Genomic DNA, 19,862 nt, shown 5'->3' with positions numbered 1-19,862 from the left:
ACAATTTTATGTACATTATTGCCATATATACATATACCTGAGATGTTTCTGTGTGAAGCTGGAGCTGTTAATCTAAGCTTTGCTTTGTGTACCACTTCATTCCTTACTCTTTCCATCAAACTACAATCAATCATGGTGATGCACCCATCATCTTACCATGGATTATCATCGGTATGAAAAGTATGATCTCATGAAATTGAAGTTGCAAATACATAAAGTTAAGCTATTAGGGAAAATTCAAAGCCCAAAATTCATAGGGTCATTAGTATGTTTTGTTTCCAAGCTATGTTTTATTCTTTTGCTTGATATTAGCTAGCATGGTATATGTTCGGTTTACATTATTAAATTTATTCCAGCCCCTTCACCCCACCCAGGAATTGTTGATGTGGAGAGGCAAATTTGTTTGCACATTAGTTCACATTGTTAAGTTTTGGTTGCACCATGTTGTGATTGTTATATATCCTCCTTGATTATCTATTTTTTAAGCTTCTTTATTTTTTATATTAATATGTGCTCTCTATGTTTTACCACTTTTTGTAGGAAACAACAATACACTAAGCCGGACGCACGAATGAAGACCAACAGAAAAGAGAAGTAGCCAATGATGAGGAAGATCACCCTCACACTTTATTTTCTTGTCTTTTGGGTGGGACCTAGGTGTGGAGGAACAAACATGGTGATCACCGTGGAGGGTAAAAGACATTTGAGTTTGTGAACGAGTTTTCAAAATTTCAAGAAGAGATATATTAGTTCAACACGTGGTAGGAAACTTCAAGCTATGTTTGTAAATAAGTAAGCTAAGTATGTACTTAGATAAAAAAGAGAAGGAAGAATGACTTCTGTCTTATTTAGTGTGTATGTGAAATAAGATGCGTGTAAAGAAAAAATAAAACCAACAAAGAAGTAAATGAAACAAAGCAATAGAACTAGAGCGATATTGTTATACAATCCGGTAACAACGTACGGGCATTTAACTAGTAGAGTTAGTTTGCAGAAATGTGGTGGTGCCCTGATGGTTACAGCTGAGCGCTCGTGACTAAGTAGTAGTGTGTATGATCGTGGAAAACACTATTTGACGCGCGCTACATCAAATAATCGGGGCTTCGCACAAACACCCAGTCATAGTTCTGGAGTGGGACGGCCGTTTAACTGTTCAAACGCTCCTGGTTTTAGGAAACTTTTAGATGTGCCCAGCCCATTCTTTTAGGTTTGGAGAAACTTCTAAAAGGACTAGCTAAATGTCCGTGCATTGCCACGGCGCAGCACAACAATGTCTTATTGTTGTATTTGCCCTGTTTCACCCTTCCTTTCATTGGTTCTATTTTTTCATGACACATATCTTATTTCTCATTCCACATTAACCAGACAAACATTAATCTTTCTTAAGAGCATGGTTAATACTATAGCCAACTGCTGAATATATGATGTTGCCATGTCATATATAGTCACCACTTATAATCGCTCATACAACAAGGTTAGTTATAAGCTTGGTTAGTTTTTTTTCACCTTCTCTTTAACTCTTTGTTCATACTTATTGTATTTACCTAAATATACACATATAGCTAGCCTTTTGCATGAGAACTCATTGCCCTTATTTTTTTAATGTCTCTTTCCTCCACGTAGAAATTTTCATGCAAGTGGGCTATAAGCCTGCTATTGTACTTGCTCTAACTGGTCCGCGACCCCATTTAGCTCTGGTGTCCTTGTTGAACTTCATTTGACAGAACTCCATTGTGAGATGCTAAGCTAGCACTTACGATGCTTGTCATTTGCTCTTTTATGGATTTATAGCGCCCATGTATATGTGTGTGTTTATGAGGATTTCTGACTAACCAGAATATCTTAGAATAAGTGAATTCGTCATTGTGCTCACCTGTGTTTCTGATTGGGTAATACCCTAAATGTACTTCTAGTCTGGTTAAATCAGATGTAGAAATAGCATACTGAGATGGTAAGGTGAAAAATAAACTTGGGCGAAGTCTTAGTGGAACATGCTGGTGATATATAGAAACTGAACACAGTTTGATCAGTATATGCTTGCTCACTGAACAAAAATTAAACCACAAAGAGAGCTCATATTGGATGCTAAAATATCTACATACCATACCATATCATGAAGTTTTCTAACCATGTCATTGAGCCAACACGTCTTTCCTTCAATTTTTAAAATTCAAAAAGACCCTTGTGTTTCTCCCACTTAGCCAATCACCATGTCCCTTTCTCCACACGAAGTCCCATCTGAAAAACAAGATAAAGCACTCATCCTTGAGGTACCTTTGTTGGTCCTTATTTGTGCCTCTTTCTGTCAGTAGCTTGAAACATATATGTGCAATAAAAATATAGCATGTAAACAGAACATATATCTACCATGCTACGATTTTCATGTCACAGTTTAAAACAAAGTTATAGAGGGAAAAAAGACCATTCACCCTATGAATCTGGGCTTTGAATTTGGCCCATTAGTGTTATGAATTTGTCATTTTTATTTCCCGGGTTCAATATCTTTTGTAGACCTGGGATACTCCAGGGGAAGATGATGAGTTCATACGCATGCTGATTCATAGTTATTTAAAAATAATAAGGAATCAAGTGGGTAAAAAAACTAAAGCTTCGATAAATAACTCTAGCTTCAAGCACCAACAGCTAAGTATCTGCATATGTTAATACAACATGTTGCCATCATACCTGGAACTAGACAGAAATTTAGTCTTGATGGCTTTTAGTGTGAAGTATGGGCTAGGTGCTCTCTCTCTTTTCCTCTCTCTAGTTGTTCATGTGTACAACAGAGTAACAACAAGCATGTGATTACACATTCTCCTCATCTTTACATCAGAACTCGTAGACCTGATAAATTTGTTATGCTCACCTAGCTACATAATGTAAACTATCCTTTGTGCTAGTTCCTCACCTAGTTACAGAATATGCATTCTACTTGGCTCATATGATGAGAAAATGACCCCCCCCCCATTTATATTATAAAGCAACCATCATCGCATCACATTTGATCGGACCGATACAAACACATGCCACGCCACCAACGCACACCACACAGAGCCAAAGCAAGATACAAAGTTGTCACACAGAGACCACCACCAAGAGCAAACCACTAAGGGGAGGTGAGACGGATCATGAACTCCAGTTTCAAAAGTTACAAATCATTTACATACTTTGTTTTCGTAAATGTGCACAAACTTTGGTGCTCCTTCTATTTACCCATATTTACTAAAATTAAAAGCACAACATGTGCAAGTGTAATGAGTGAAACAGATGAGGACAACCTGAGCACCAAGTGATTTCAGCAACTCTATTTTCTGTTTTTTTTTCTTTCCCAGGGACTTCACCCAAATATTGCACCACAAAATAGAAATACTCTACTCGAAGATGAATTTGGAAAAATAAGCAAAATTTACGGTTGGTATACATGTCGCCCAGGATGTGTAAGTGATGCTACAGGGGATTTTGACATTTAGCCAGTACAAGCTTGCAGTTCAGTTCTCAGGTGTTGCTACTGCACAACATAAGAAACTGGAGTTCTAGTGACCGACCAACTAATTATTGTCAGCCATTTTTTGTACAAACCAATTTTAACACTACAACTGACATTTTGGAAATAACAAAGCATCAGGAGATTACCATTAACATAAGGGCATTACCAACCCATGTGTAAACCAATCTAAACAGGAACACCACAACGATAGGGCATGCACGTCAGACGTCACATACCAGGCTGCCGTTGGCGGAAGATCAAGGAGTCTTGCATGCATAGGTGTTTGGGAGGTGTGTCTCTCGGAACAAGCTGGCCTTGTTGCGGCCTGGGACCTCGGTGGGCACTTGGGCCTCGGCGGTTCCCATACATGACCATGACGATCGCTTTGACTTCTCCAGTTTTGAAACGGCTTCGTTGGCAGAAGGGATCCGACTGTTGGGGAACGTCGCATGGGAAACAAAAAATTTCCTACGCGCACGAAGACCTATCATGGTGATGTCCATCTACGAGAGGGGATGAGTGATCTACGTACCCTTGTAGACCGTACAGCAGAAGCGTTAGTGAACGCGGTTGATGTAGTGGAACGTCCTCACGTCCCTAGATACGCCCCGCGAACAATCCCGCGATCAGTCCCACGATCTAGTACCGAACGGACGGCACCTCCGCGTTCAGCACACGTACAGCTCGACGATGATCACGGCCTTCTTGATCCAGCAAGAGAGACGGAGAGGTAGAAGAGTTATCCGGCAGCGTGACGGCGCTCCGGAGGTTGGTGATGACCTTGTCTCAGCAGGGCTTCGCCCGAGCTCCGTAGAAACGCGATCTAGAGGAAAAACCATGGAGGTATGTGGTCGGGCTGCCGTGGAAAAGTCGTCTCAAATCAGCCCTAAAACCTCCGTATATATAGGTGGGAGAGGGGGGGCCTTGCCTTGGGGCTCAAGGAGCCCCAAGGGGGTCGGCCGAGCCAAGGGGGGAAGGTCTCCCCCCCAAACCGAGTTGGACTTGGTTTGCTGGGTGGGAGTCCTTCCTTCCCTTCCCACCTCCTCCTTTTTTTTTCTTTCTCTTTGATTTTTCTTCCAATGCGCATAGGGCCCTTTTGGGCAGTCCCACCAGCCCACTAAGGGCTGGTGCGCCACCCTCAAGGCCTATGGGCTTCCCCGAGGTGGGTTGCCCCCCCCCCCCGATGAACTCCCGGAACCCATTCGTCATTCCCGGTACATTCCCGGTAACTCCGAAAACCTTCCGGTAATCAAATGAGGTCATCCTATATATCAATCTTCGTTTCCGGACCATTCCGGAAACCCTCGTGACGTCCGTGATCTCATCCGGGACTCCGAACAACATTCAGTAACCAACCATATAACTCAAATACGCATAAAACAACGTCGAACCTTAAGTGTGCAGACCCTGCGGGTTCGAGAACTATGTAGACATGACCCGAGAGACTTCTCGGTCAATATCCAATAGCGGGACATGGATGCCCATATTGGATCCTACATATTCTACGAAGATCTTACCGTTTGAACCTCAGTGTCAAGGATTCATATAATCCCGTATGTCATTCCCTTTGTCCTTCGGTATGTTACTTGCCCGAGATTCGATCGTCAGTATCCGCATACCTATTTCAATCTTGTTTACCGGCAAGTCTCTTTACTCGTTCTGTAATACAAGATCCCGCAACTTACACTAAGTCACATTGCTTGCAAGGCTTGTGTGTGATGTTGTATTACCAAGTGGGCCCCGAGATACCTCTCCGTCACACGGAGTGACAAATCCCAGTCTTGATCCATACTAACTCAACTAACACCTTCGGAGATACCTGTAGAGCATCTTTATAGTCACCCAGTTACGTTGCGACGTTTGATACACACAAAGTATTCCTCCGGTGTCAGTGAGTTATATGATCTCATGGTCATAGGAACAAATACTTGACACGCAGAAAACAGGAGTAATAAAATGACACGATCAACATGCTACGTCTATTAGTTTGGGTCTAGTCCATCACGTGATTCGCCTAATGATGTGATCCAGTTATCAAGCAACAACACCTTGTTCATAATCAGAAGACACTGACTATCTTTGATCAACTGGCTAGCCAACTAGAGGCTTGCTAGGGACAGTGTTTTGTCTATGTATCCACACATGTAAATGAGTCTTCATTCAATACAATTATAGCATGGATAATAAACGATTATCTTGATACTGAAATTCTAATAATAACTATATTTATTATTGCCTCTAGGGCATAATTCCAACAGTCTCCCACTTGCACTGGAGTCAATAATCTAGCCCTCACATCATCATGCGAATTACATTGTAATAAATCTAACACCCATACAGTTCTGGTGTTGATCATGCTTTGGCCGTGGAAGAGGTTTAGTCAGCGGGTCTGCTACATTCAGATCCGTGTGCACTTTGCATATATTCACGTCCTCCCCTTCGACGTAGTCGCGGATGAGGTTGAAGCGTCGTTTGATGTGTCTGGACTTCTTGTGAAACCGTGGTTCCTTTGCTAAGGCAATGGCACCCGTGTTGTCACAGAACAAAGTTATTGGATTCAGTGCGCTTGGCACCACTCCAAGATCCGTCATGAACTGCTTCATCCAGACACCCTCCTTAGCCGCCTCCGAGGCAGCCATGTACTCTACTTCACATGTAGAATCAGCTATGACGCTTTGCTTGGAACGGCACCAGCTTACCGCACCCCCATTAAGAATAAATATGTATCCGGTTTGCGACTTAGAGTCGTCCGGATCTGTGTCAAAGCTTGCATCGACGTAACCTTTTACGGCGAGCTCTTCGTCACCTCCATACACGAGAAACATCTCCTTAGTCCTTTTCAGGTACTTCAGGATATTCTTGACCGCTGTCCAGTGATCCACTCCTGGATTACTCTGGAACCTACCTGCCATACTTATGGCCAGGCTAACGTCCGGTCTAGTGCACAACATTGCATACATGATAGAGCCTATGGCTGAAGCATAGGGGACGGAGCGCATATGCTCTCTATCCTCATCAGTTGCTGGGCACTGAGTCTTACTCAATCTCGTACCTTGTAAAACTGGCAAGAACCCCTTCTTGGACTGTTCCATTTTGAACCTCTTCAAAACTTTATCAAGGTATGTGCTTTGTGAATGTCCTATCAGGCGTTTTGATCTATCCCTATAGATCTTAATGCCTAGAATGTAAGCAGCTTCTCCTAGGTCCTTCATAGAGAAACTTTTATTCAAGTAATCCTTTATGCTCTCCAAAAACTCTACGTTGTTTCCAATCAGCAATATGTCATCCACATATAATATTAGAAACGCCACAGAGCTCCCACTCACTTTCTTGTAAATACAAGATTCTCCAACCACTTGTATAAACCCAAATGCTTTGATCACCTCATCAAAGCGTTTGTTCCAACTCCGAGATGCTTGCACCAGTCCATAAATGGATCGCTGGAGCTTGCACACCTTGTTAGCATTCTTAGGATCGACAAAACCTTCGGGTTGCATCATATACAATTCTTCCTTAAGGAAACCGTTAAGGAACGCCGTTTTCACATCCATCTGCCAGATTTCATAATCGAAAAATGCAGCTATTGCTAACATGATTCTGACGGACTTAAGCATCGCTACGGGTGAGAATGTCATCGTAGTCAACTCCTTGAACTTGTGAAAAACCCTTTGCCACAAGTCGAGCTTTATAAACGGTCACATTGCCGTCAGCGTCCGTCTTCCTCTTAAAGATCCATTTGTTCTGAATAGCCTTGCGGCCCTCAGGCAGTACCTCCAAAGTCCACACTTTGTTCCCATACATGGATCCTATCTCGGACTTCATGGCTTCTAGCCATTTGTTGGAATCTGGTCCCACCATTGCTTCTTCATAATTTGCAGGTTCATTGTTGTCCAACAACATGATTGATAAGACGGGATTACCGTACCACTCTGGAGCAGCACGTGGTCTCGTCGACCTGCGTGGTTTGACAGAAACTTGAACCGGAGTTTCATGATCATCATCATTAACTTCCTCCTCGACCGGCCTCGCAACGACAGAGGTTTCCCCTTGCCCTGCGCCACCATCCAGAGGGATGAGAGGTTCAACAACCTCGTCAAGTTCTATCTTCCTCCCACTCAATTCTCTCGAGAGAAACTCCTTCTCGAGAAAAGCTCCGTTTTTAGCAACAAACACTTTGCCCTCGGATTTGAGATAGAAGGTGTACCCAACTGTCTCTTTTGGGTAACCTATGAAGACTCACCTTTCCGCTTTGGGCTCCAGCTTTTCAGGCTGAAGCTTTTTGACATAAGCATCACATCCCCAAACTTTAAGAAACGACAACTTTGGCCTTTTGCCATACCACAGTTCGTATGGTGTCGTCTCAACGGATTTTGATGGTGCCCTATTTAAAGTGAATGCAGTTGTTTCTAATGCATAACCCCAAAACGATAACGGCAAATCGGTAAGAGACATCATAGATCGCACCATCTCTAATAAAGTACGATTACGATGTTCGGACACACCATTACGCTGTGGTGTTCCAGGTGGTGTCAACTGTGAAACAATTCCACATTGTCTTAAGTGAGCACCAAACTCGAAACTCAGATATTCACCCCCACGATCAGACCGTAGGAACTTGATCTTCTTGTTACGATGATTTTCAACTTCACTCTGAAATTGCTTGAACTTTTCAAATGTTTCAGACTTGTGCTTCATCAAGTAGACATAACCATATCTACTTAAATCGTCAGTGAAGGTGAGAAAATAACGATATCCGCCGCGTGCCTCCACGCTCATCGGACCACACACATCGGTATGTATGATTTCCAACAAGTCACTTGCACGCTCCATTGTTTCGGAGAACGGAGTCTTAGTCATCTTGCCCACGAGGCATGGTTCGCACGTGTCAAGTGAATCAAAGTCAAATGACTCCAAAAGTCCATCAGCATGGAGTCTCTTCATGCGCTTTACACCAATATGACCTAAGCGGCAGTGCCACAAAAATATGGCGCTATCATTGTTAACTCTAACTCTTTTGGTCTCAATGTTATGTATGTGTGTATCGCTATCAAGATTCAATATGAACAATCCTCTCATATTGGGTGCATGATCATAAAAGATGTTACTCATAGAAATAGAACAACCATTATTCTCTGACTTAAAAGAGTAACCGTCTCGCAATAAACAAGATCCAGATATAATGTTCATGCTCAACGCAGGCACTAAATAACAATGATTTAAGTTCATAACTAATCCTGATGGTAACTGAAGTGAAACTGTGCCGATGGCGATTGCATCAACCTTGGAACCATTTCCTACTCGCATCGTCACTTCATCTTCCGCCAGCCTTCGTCTATTCCGCAGTTCCTGTTTCGAGTTGCAAATATGAGCAACAGAACCGGTATCGAATACCCAGGCACTACTACGAGAGCCGGTTAAGTACACATCAATAACTTGTATATCAAATATATCTGATTTTTCTTTGGCCGCCTTCTTATCTGCCAGATACTTGGGGCAATTGCGCTTCCAGTGACCCATACCCTTGCAATAGTAACACTCTGTTTCAGGCTTAGGTCTAGCTTTGGGTTTCTTCGTCGGATTGGCAACAGGGTTGCCGCTCTTCTTTGAATTACCCTTCTTGCCTTTGTCGTTTCTCTTGAAACTAGTGGTCTTATTCACCATCAACACTTGATGCTCTTCACGGAGTTCAGACTCTGCGACTTTCAACATCGCAAACAACTCGTCGGGAGACTTGTTCATCCCTTGCATGTTGTAGTTCAACACAAAGCTTTTATAGCTTGGCGGCAGTGATTGAAGGATTCTGTCAGTGATAGCCTCTTGCGGGAGTTCAATCCCCAGCTCAGCTAGACGGTTTGAGTACCCAGACATTTTGAGCACATGTTCACTGACAGACGAGTTTTCCTCCATCTTGCAAGCATAGAATTTATCGGAGGTCTCATACCTTTCGATCCGGGCGTTCTTCTGAAAGATAAACTTCAACTCCTTGAACATCTCAAATGCTCCATGACGCTCAAAGCGACGTTGAAGTCCCAGTTCTAAGCCATACAAGACTGCACATTGAACTACTGAGTAGTCCTCCTTACGTGCTAACCAAGCGTTCTTAACATCCTGATCAACCGTAGTGGGTGGTTCATCTCCTAGCGCAGCATTAAGGACATAATCCTTCTTCCCAGCTTGTAAGATTAGCTTAAGATTACGAGCCCAGTCTACAAAGTTGCTTCCATCATCTTTCAATTTAGCTTTCTCTAGGAACGTATTAAAATTCAGGGTGACTGTCGCATGAGCCATGATCTACAACACAAACATATTCAAAGTGGACTTAGACTATGTTCAAGATAATTAGAGTTTAACTTAATCAAATTATTCGCTAAACTCCCACTCAAAAAGTACATCTCTCTAGTCATTTGAGTGGTTCATGATCCACTTACACTAGCTCAAGTCCGATCATCACGTGAGTTGAGTATAGTTTCAGTGGTAAGCATCCCTATGCTAATCATATCATCTATATGATTCATGATTGACCTTTCGGTCTCATGTGTTCCGAGGCCATGTCTGCACATGCTAGGCTCGTCAAGCTTAACCCGAGTGTTCCGCGTGCGCAACTGTTTTGCACCCGTTGTATGTGAACGTTGAGTCTATCACACCCGATCATCACGTGGTGTCTCGAAACGACGAACTGTAGCAACGGTGCACAGTCGGGGAGAACACAATTTCGTCTTGAAATTTTAGTGAGAGATCACCTCATAATGCTACCGTCGTTCTAAGCAAAATAAGGTTCATAAAAGGATTAACATCACATGCAATTCATAAGTGACATGATATGGCCATCATCACGTGCTCCTTGATCTCCATCACCAAAGCACCGGCACGATCTTCTTGTCACCGGCGCCACACCATGATCTCCATCAACGTGTCGCCATCGGGGTTGTCGTGCTACTCATGCTATTACCTACTAAAGCTACATCCTAGCAAAATAGTAAACGCATCTGCAAGCACAAACATTAGTATAAAGACAACCCTATGGCTCCTGCCGGTTGCCGTACCATCGACGTGCAAGTCGATATTATCTATTACAACATGATCATCTCATACATCCAATATATCACATCACATCGTTGGCCATATCACATCACAAGCATACCCTGCAAAAACAAGTTAGACGTCCTCTAATTTTGTTGTTGCATGTTTTACGTGGTGACCATGGGTATCTAGTAGGATCGCATCTTACTTACGCAAACACCACAACGGAGATATATGAGTTGCTATTTAACCTCATCCAAGGACCTCCTCGGTCAAATCCGATTCAACTAAAGTTGGAGAAACCGACACTTGCCAGTCATCTTTGAGCAACGGGGTTACTCGTAGCCATGAAACCAGTCTCTCGTAAGCGTACGAGTATTTTCGGTCCAAGCCGCTTCAATCCAACAATACCGCGGAATCAAGAAAAGACTAAGGAGGGCAGAAAAACGCACATCACCACCCACAAAAACTTTTGTGTTCTACTCGAGAAGACATCTACGCATGAACCTAGCTCATGATGCCACTGTTGGGGAACGTCGCATGGGAAACAAAAAATTTCCTACACGCACGAAGACCTGTCATGGTGATGTCCATCTATGAGAGGGGGTGAGTGATCTACGTACCCTTGTAGACCGTACAGCAGAAGCGTTAGTGAACGCGGTTGATGTAGTGGAACGTCCTCACGTCCCTCGATCCGCCCCGCGAATAATCCCGCGATCAGTCCCACGATCTAGTACCGAACGGACGGCACCTCCGCGTTCAGCACACGTATAGCTCGACGATGATCTCGGCCTTCTTGATCCAGCAAGAGAGACGGAGAGGTAGAAGAGTTCTCCGACATAGTGACGGCGCTCCGGAGGTTGGTGATGACCTTGTCTCAGCAGGGCTCCGCCCGAGCTCCGCACAAACGCGATCTAGAGGAAAAACCGTGGAGGTATGTGGTCGGGCTGCCGTGGAAAAGTCGTCTCAAATCAGCCCTAAAACCTCCGTATATATAGGTGGGAGAGGGGGGGCTTGCCTTAGGGCTCAAGGAGCCCCAAGGGGGTCGGCCGAGCCAAGGGGGGAAGGTCTCCCCGCCCCAAACCGAGTTGGACTTGGTTTGCTGGGTGGGAGTCCTTCCTTCCCTTCCCACCTCCTCCTTTTTTTTCTCTTTGATTTTTCTTCCAATGCGCTTACAGCCCTTTTGGGCTGTCCCACCAGCCCACTAAGGGCTGGTGCGCCACCCTCAAGGCCTATGGGCTTCCCCGGGGTGGGTTGCCCCCCCGGTGAACTCCCGGAACCCATTCGTCATTCCCGGTACATTCCCGGTAACTCCGAAAACCTTACGGTAATCAAATGAGGTCATCCTATATATCAATCTTCGTTTCCGGACCATTCCGGAAACCCTCGTGACGTCCGTGATCTCATCCGGGACTCCGAACAACATTCGGTAACCAACCATATAACTCAAATACGCATAAAACAACGTCGAACCTTAAGTGTGCAGACCCTGCGGGTTCGAGAACTATGTAGACATGACCCGAGAGACTTCTCGGTCAATATCCAATAGCAGGACCTGGATGCCCATATTGGATCCTACATATTCTACGAAGATCTTATCGTTTGAACCTCAGTGTCAAGGATTTATATAATCCCGTATGTCATTCCCTTTGTCCTTCGGTATGTTACTTGCCCGAGATTCGATCGTCAGTATCCGCATACCTATTTCAATCTCGTTTACTGGCAAGTCTCTTTACTCGTTCCGTAATACAAGATCCCGCAACTTACACTAAGTCACATTGCTTGCAAGGCTTGTGTGTGATGTTGTATTACCGAGTGGGCCCCGAGATACCTCTCCGTCGCACGGAGTGACAAATCCCAGTCTTGATCCATACTAACTCAACTAACACCTTCGGAGATACCTGTAGAGCATCTTTATAGTCACCCAGTTACGCTGCGACGTTTGATACACACAAAGTATTCCTCCGGTGTCAGTGAGTTATATGATCTCATGGTCATAGGAACAAATACTTGACACGCAGAAAACAGTAGCAACAAAATGACACGATCAACATGCTACGTCTATTAGTTTGGGTCTAGTCCATCACGTGATTCTCCTAATGACGTGATTCAGTTATCAAGCAACAACACCTTGTTCATAATCAGAAGACACTGACTATCTTTGATCAACTGGCTAGCCAACTAGAGGCTTGCTAGGGACAGTGTTTTGTCTATGTATCCACACATGTAAATGAGTCTTCATTCAATACAATTATAGCATGGATAATAAACGATTATCTTGATACAAGAATTATAATAATAACTATATTTATTATTGCCTCTAGGGCATAATTCCAACACCGACATGGGGTGGCAACATCTGCTGACCCAGCCTCCCAGCCTCGGGCAGCGGCAGCACCGCCGGTCAGACGGACGACCAGAACCGCAAGAGAGCTTACCCTCTCCACTGGCAAGTTGGCAACCATGACTCCATGAGAGCCATGAGAGCGAGCAACGTCATGCTCCTTCTCGCTGACCTGGTCATCCTCGCCGGACCCCAACCTGCAGAGAGCGACAACCTAAGACCTTACGTACCCTACCTTCTTGCCAACATCCTGGAAATCAAATATGGTGAGGGAGGGGGCGGAGACAACCAGCTTACGGACCATCAGCTGCTAGCTTCGAAACTTCAGGGTCCATTGACGGGGATTGTGGGGACAGAGGCGGCGGCGAGGCACGTGTGGAGAAGAGAGCACATCGCGGGGTGTCCGTGGATATGAGTGAGTTTTAGGGAGGGATGCGGTGCGGCGGTGGACGGGGGAAGAGGCATGACGGGAGCTGGGGAAGAAACGAGGCGATAAACAGATCGCCGGTGAATCTGGGCGGCGTGCAGATGGGAGTCGTGGGTGCATCCGTGGGCTAGGGTTGTGTGTGGACAGTTTGTTTTCTCTGATTTTTTCAGATCGCAAGACGGACGGGGTGCGGAAGGAGGTCGTTTCTTATCGCTGGTGTGTGCGCTGTAGGAGTGGGGGTTGTGGTACGAAGGGAGGTGGGACCGAACGAGGTTAGTCGTGCGTGCGGGATATTGTTTTACGTACGTGCGATCGAGGGAATGGGAGGGAGGTCGAACCATCGAGGGAATGGGAGGGAGGTCGAACCATCACGACGACAGATCCCCCTTTAATAGTAGAGATTTCTGAACTGATTTTTCTTTTTTTTCGTTTTCTTTATTATTATTATTATTTGTTTCTTCTTTTTGTTTCTACTTCAAAAAATGTTCTGGATTTTCAAGAATTGTTTCAGATTTTCAAAAATGTTTGGGATTTTGAATAATTCTTCTTCAAATTTAAAAAATGATTTCTATTTTTGTAAAATGGTTCTAGATTTTTAAATAATGTTTTGGATTTTCCAACAATGTTCTGGATTTTCAGAAACTGTTCTTCAAATTTACAAACCATTCTGTTTTTTTTAAATGTTCTAGAGTTTCAAAAACAATTCTGCATTTTCAAAAAAAATTCGGGACTTTAACAAATTGTTATTCAAATTAGAAATTTTTTTTTTGATTTTTAGACAAAATATGGATTTTGAATTAATGTTCTGGATTTTCAAAAAATGTTCTGATTTTTTCAAAAATATTTTTCAGCAAATGTTCTTTTTTCGAAATTTATTCTTAAAGATTGAAAAACGTTCGTGTTTTCAAAAATTGTTTACGTTTATGAATTGCTTCAGTATTTTTCAAAATTGTTCTAATTTTCAAAAACTGTTCTCGAGTTTCAAAATATGTTCATGCTTTTAAAAAATTGTTCAAGCTTCCAAATTTGTTCAAGGTTTCCAAAATTGTTCTCCGTTTCAGAATTTTGTTCTCAAGATTAAAAAAGTGATTCTGCTTTAAAAAATTGTTCGCGGTTACAAATTTGCTCAGGATTTTTCAAAAAATTTATTGATTTTTAAATTTGATCTCAAGATTGAAAAAATGATCGTGCTTTAAAAAATTGTTCGCACTTTCAAATTTGTTCTCTGACTTAAAAAACTTTCATGTTTTCAAGAAATGATTGAGAAATACAACGTTTGTTTCTTCTGATAAAAATGAAAAAAAAGGAAAAAGGAAAGAAAAATGAGCCAAAAAAGGGGAAAATTAATAAGCAAAAAAGGAAAAAAAATAAGTTATCCTTTTTTTAGACCTAAAAAAAGCTGGCCGGGCCCAGTCTAGCGTCCCGTGTGCGTGGGAGCGACCCCCTGCTGCAACGAGCGGCAGGTAGGAGTTCCCTTCGATCGCATGGGTGCTCATGCTTTTTTTTGTTTGTATAAAGCAGGAACAAAATAGTAATGGGCCGAGCCCAGTTAACGCGGCTGCAAGCACCGGTTTGTACACAGACCTAGTAACCGGACCTTGCAGTGCTAAATAGGATTTGCCCTCCAACGCGGCGATTCATTTCGTTCACGGGTGTTCGTTTGGGTCGTGTAGAATAGTCGGTTCAATGCGTCGATCTGAATGGACGCGCGTCCGCTTTTCGTCCACCTGCCGACCCATTTCCGGCACATTCTTTCACATTCCATATCAATAGCAAACCCTTGCCCACCTCCTCGCGTTATCGCCATAGCCCATTTGCCGGTGCCGACACACATCCCCCCAACGTCGTCAGCTCGCTGCCACCACTATCTCGCCGCTGGGACTTCTCTAGGCGATCCACCTGGTCCAAGGGAGGCGCAGCTCCTTCGACGATGCTTGCAAGTTGTTCGACGTTTGCCAAGGTACAAAATGGACTTCGTCGACGAGTTATTTTTCCACAATTTTCTTTGCGACTCGACGATTCCTCGTGCGATGAGGAGGAGGATATCTTAGCTGCCGTGTTGCTCCATCACCACCTTAATAGCCATCGACGTTATTCCGTTGCTCGATCCCGGGACACCTTTCTTGCATTGAATCGTAACCGAGAGAGCGGGCATTTCCTTGTTTGGAAGGACTACTTTGACACAACCAACCCGTTGTTCAAACATCAGAAATTCTGGATGCTTGCATACGGACTGCACTATGATCTCATTGATGAGTACGTCCGTATAAGCGAGTCTACATGCCTAGAATCCATGTACAAGTGCGGCAAGGTTGTGATTGTTGTGTTTGGCACTGAGTACTTGAGAGAGCCGACTCCTCAAGATACAACCCGCTTGTTGGCGATGAATGCGAGAAGTGGCTTCTCAGGGATGCTTGGCAGCATAGACCGCATGCATTGTGAGTGGAAGAACTGTCCTTTTCCTTGGCAAGGACATTATAAGGCCATGTCAGGGCTTGCACTGTCATACTTGAGGTCGTGGCCTCACAAGATCTCTGGATCATACACTCTTTCTTCGGCATGGCCGGATCACATAATGATATCAACGTGTTTCAACGGTCGTCTGTGTTTGCAAGGCTTGCGGAAGGCAACTCCCTGCTCCCACTGTAGCGGGAGGTAAGAGATGACCCAGGTGGGCTGGGCTCTCCTATGCACTAGAGGCCCGTTAGTGCAACAAGTTTTCGCCCTTTTTTAGTTCTTTTCCTTTATTTCCTCTAAAACTTTGTATTTTGTTGAGCTAGTAAAAAAATTATTTAAATTTAGCACATAATTATTATGGACTGTTTTAAAGTAGCACAAAAAGTTTGAAGTCATTCGGAAAATCTTAAATGTTTGTTTATTTTTGAAAAGGCTATTTTATTTGCGTTTGGACCACTTTATAATTTCCTAGGGGTTAATTGGTGGGTCAAATAATGTTGGGTTCAACATGACAATTACTTAATCAATATTTGTAACCTAACCAAGATTTTTCTTTCACGGTTTGAGGAAAACATTTATCTGACTTCATTTTTAATTTTGAAATTTGGCTTTGATTTTTAACAAGTACCAATTTGGCTTAGTGAATCTCGATGACATGGCATAATCAACGTGTGATTACTGTAGCTTAACTAACGGGGCGTCACACTAGGGCAAGCCACCAGACGCTTTCTTCAATCTCAGGATTTTGCTCATCAATCTGCACATCAGCAAACTCCTCGTTGTTGAGATCCAACTGATCGAAGAAGTCTTCCAGGTCGGCTTTAGCGGCCGCTACGCCGCCACCACTCGTTGCAGATCGGGCATCCGAGGAAGACGCCATCCGTGCACGGTCTGGAGAGTCCGTCGGGGACGGTGAAGGCATAGACCAGGGAAAAATCGACGTGGAATAGAACACGGGGACGATCGGATCACCTCAGAGGAGAAAAACCCTAGCCGCAGGAGCGTAGGGAAAAACTATTCGTAAGCGTTGATTAGGCTTGGTGGCACACTCGGCCGAGCTAGGCCATATCAAACTTTTTGACTAAGAAACAAAACTACATTTCATGTAGGCAAAGCAAAAAAAGGTTCCAAATAATGCCTTTCTCGTTTCTTTTTATACAATAGTTCAAAACAATGCTGCTGGAGAAAAGAAAAGGTACTACGTTCACGGCAGCGTCCATCCAGTCCCCATCATCACGGGATATCATAGTTTTAGGTACGGACCCCAGCCCGTGCCTATCTCCACCACCTCCAAAACTGGCAAACAAACGTCTGATCTGATCGGAGAAACCACTCGGCCCTTCCCGCGTCACAAAGTCGCGGATCATGGCGCAAAACGGTGCCCAACTAATAAAGCGAAAAGCTCACCAAGAAACCGGCCAAAGGGCTAAAGCGAGCGCGCACTGCCTGCCACCAGCGCAGCGGCAGCAATATACTTACTCCGTAGTACCCCAGCTCAGAGCCAAAGCAAAGCTTGCCGGCTTGATCCTCATCCTCGACCGGATGGGATGCCGTGGTTTTCACCGGCACGACACCCTCTTAATCTTCCATGGCGTCCTCTGTTTCCTCGCCGCCCGAGTGGAGCTGCGCTGAGTGAGCTCACGTGTGACGTAACACCACACCCACCAACAACGGCCAGGACGAATCCCAGTGATCTCTCTCTCTCTCTCTCGGTAGCCAGCCTATATATACGACCGCACGACGGCACCAAGATTCGGCAGCGATCGGCAATGGCTTCTGCGGCCGTCTGCTCCCCTAAGCAGCAGCAGCAGCAGCGGCGGCGGGATGAGGAGGGGGAGACGGATGGTGGGGTTGTGAAGATCGGGCGGGTGGACGACGTGCAGGAGCTGCAGAAGGCGTGCGCGGGCGACGTGCCGGAGCGGTACCTCCGGGACGGCGACGACCGGCCGGGCGGCGCCAACGTCTGCGCGCACGCGGAGATCCCTGTCATCGATGCCGGCGAGCTCCGGCGCGGCGGTGGCGGCGGGGACGAGCTGGAGAAGCTCAGGAGAGCCTGCGAGGAGTGGGGCTTCTTCCAGGTACGTACGCACGCACCAATCGAGAGTATATGGTCGTGCACTTCACCGATCGTCTACCGCGTGAAACAAAGTATGTGTACGTGTGTACGTGTAGGTCGTGAACCATGGCATCGACGGCGAGCTGCTGGACGAGATGGAGAGGTTGTCGAGGGAGTTCTTCATGCTGCCGCTGGAGGAGAAGGAGCGCTACCCCATGGCGCCGGGCGGCATCCAGGGCTACGGCCACGCCTTCGTCTTCTCCGAAGACCAGAAGCTCGACTGGTGCAACATGCTGGCGCTCGGCGTGTCCCCGGCGTTCATCCGGCAGCCCAAACTCTGGCCGACCACGCCGGCCGCCTTCACCGACACGCTGGAAAGGTACTCCGCCGAGGTCAGGGCGCTCTGCCATCGCCTCCTGGAGCGCATCGCCGAGACGCTGGGCCTGGCACCGGGCACGTTCGCGGGCATGTTCGGCGACGCGGTGCAGGCCGTGCGGATGAACTTCTACCCGCCGTGCCCGCGGCCGGACCTGGTGCTGGGGCTGAGCGCGCACTCCGACGGGAGCGCGGTCACCGTGCTCCAGCAGGACGCCGGCCGCGCGGGGCTGCAGGTGCTCAGGGACGGCGCGTGGGTGCCCGTGCACCCCGTCCCGCACGCCCTCGTCGTCAACCTCGGCGACTCGCTCGAGGTGCTCACCAACGGCAGGTACAAGAGCGTCGAGCACCGGGCGGTGACCAACGGCGAGCAGGATCGGCTGTCCATCGTGACGTTCTACGCACCGGCATACGACGTAGAGCTCGGCCCACTGCCGGAGCTCGTCGCCGACGGGGAGCCGTGCCGGTACCGGAGGTTCAAGCACGGCGAGTACAGCCGGCACTACGTCACCAGCAAGCTCGAGGGCAAGAAGACGCTGGACTTCGCCAAGATCAACTAGACCGCCAAGAACTATAATCCTATAATATCATCACAGACAAAACACACTGAAGTTGATCGTGTGTTTATGTACAGAACTGCTAAGTAATTAAGGCCTGTTTGAAATCATAATAGATTATGATAATCTGGATTATGAAGATAGATTATATAATCTGGTTTATAAAAATAATCTAGATGAACATGTTTGGAGACCAGATTATATAAACTGTAATCCAGGTTTTACATCGTATAATGACCTGTATGTCCTCAGTTTAAAAGAAGAAGAAGGATGACGGTGGTAGGAATGTAATTATCTTCAACTTTACAAAGGTAATGAGTCATTAGGAATTCATAATCTGATTTTAGCTGGTATAGAGTAGATTATGAATTTTTAATAATCTATCCATCTAGTTTTTATAATCTACACCATAAGCTGTTCTGTTTGAAAACATAATAAATTATAAAAACTGAATTATATAATCTGTATGGTTCCAAACAGAGGCTAAGATTCCTGGTGCATCCGCTGCACCTGAATATGCTTGGCAGAGGAACTGTATACCTGGTACGGGAATGAGTAACCAGGCAGCAATTTGCCAGTTAAAAGTAGCTTTTTTTTGTCTTTATTTGTTGCAAAGTGGGTTTTTTACTTTAGGAAAACATCATCGATTGGAAGCTGGTATTCATGTCAAAGGACTTTAACCCTGACCATTCTTTTAATCCATTGACAATTGAAAAGGAAACACTTTATTATCCATCACTAGGAAAAGGTCAGAGCGTGAGAACCAAGGCAAGAAAACCATGAGCTATGCATCAGTTTTTAAAAAGGGCATTGCTACCCCGGCGCGCGGGCCTAAGTAGTTGCGTCGGTCGTATCCTAGCCGTCCGATGCAGTCAGCCCTATCGTTCGATCTGTGTTTTTTTTTCGAGCGCAGCCCCATCCCGCCCCGCACTGATGCAAGCCGCCTTCGTCCCCACCGCAGCGCCGCAAACCGCATCGCGCGGCGTCGCAAAGCCGTCCCGTCCTCGCCGCTGGTCGCCGTCCTTGCATCTCCAGTCATGGTCCTCCCCGTCGTTTTTTAGAAAAGCTTCAACCGCGGAGCCTTGTGCCCCCATGTCGGTCCGTCCCCGATCCGCGGCTGCGGCGGCCGGATCCGCGGC

At 45.5% G+C, this 19,862-nt stretch overlaps 1 protein-coding gene across 1 annotated transcript; it reads left to right on the top strand.

Moving 5' to 3' along the window:
* The first annotated feature begins 17,197 nt into the window (after positions 1–17,197).
* Positions 17,198–18,862, top strand: LOC123440801 (protein SRG1). Its single transcript, XM_045117348.1, has 2 exons — positions 17,198–17,813; positions 17,908–18,862. The coding sequence occupies exons 1-2, from the start codon at positions 17,283–17,285 to the stop codon at positions 18,724–18,726; spliced, it is 1,350 nt and encodes a 449-aa protein (XP_044973283.1). The 5' UTR covers positions 17,198–17,282; the 3' UTR covers positions 18,727–18,862.
* The last annotated feature ends 1,000 nt before the right edge of the window (positions 18,863–19,862 follow it).

Source organism: Hordeum vulgare, chromosome 3H (assembly GCF_904849725.1).
Source record: "Hordeum vulgare subsp. vulgare chromosome 3H, MorexV3_pseudomolecules_assembly, whole genome shotgun sequence".
Taxonomy (NCBI): domain Eukaryota; kingdom Viridiplantae; phylum Streptophyta; class Magnoliopsida; order Poales; family Poaceae; genus Hordeum; species Hordeum vulgare.
This window is presented reverse-complemented; position numbering and strand designations above follow the sequence as displayed.

Bases quoted from the DNA above. Each gene is read 5' to 3' on its own strand.
- LOC123440801 (XM_045117348.1), top strand. From the start codon at position 17,283: ATGCCGTGGTTTTCACCGGCACGACACCCTCTTAATCTTCCATGGCGT. The intron at 17,814-17,907 runs GTACGTACGCAC...GTGTACGTGTAG, and splicing joins AGGAGTGGGGCTTCTTCCAG to GTCGTGAACCATGGCATCGA.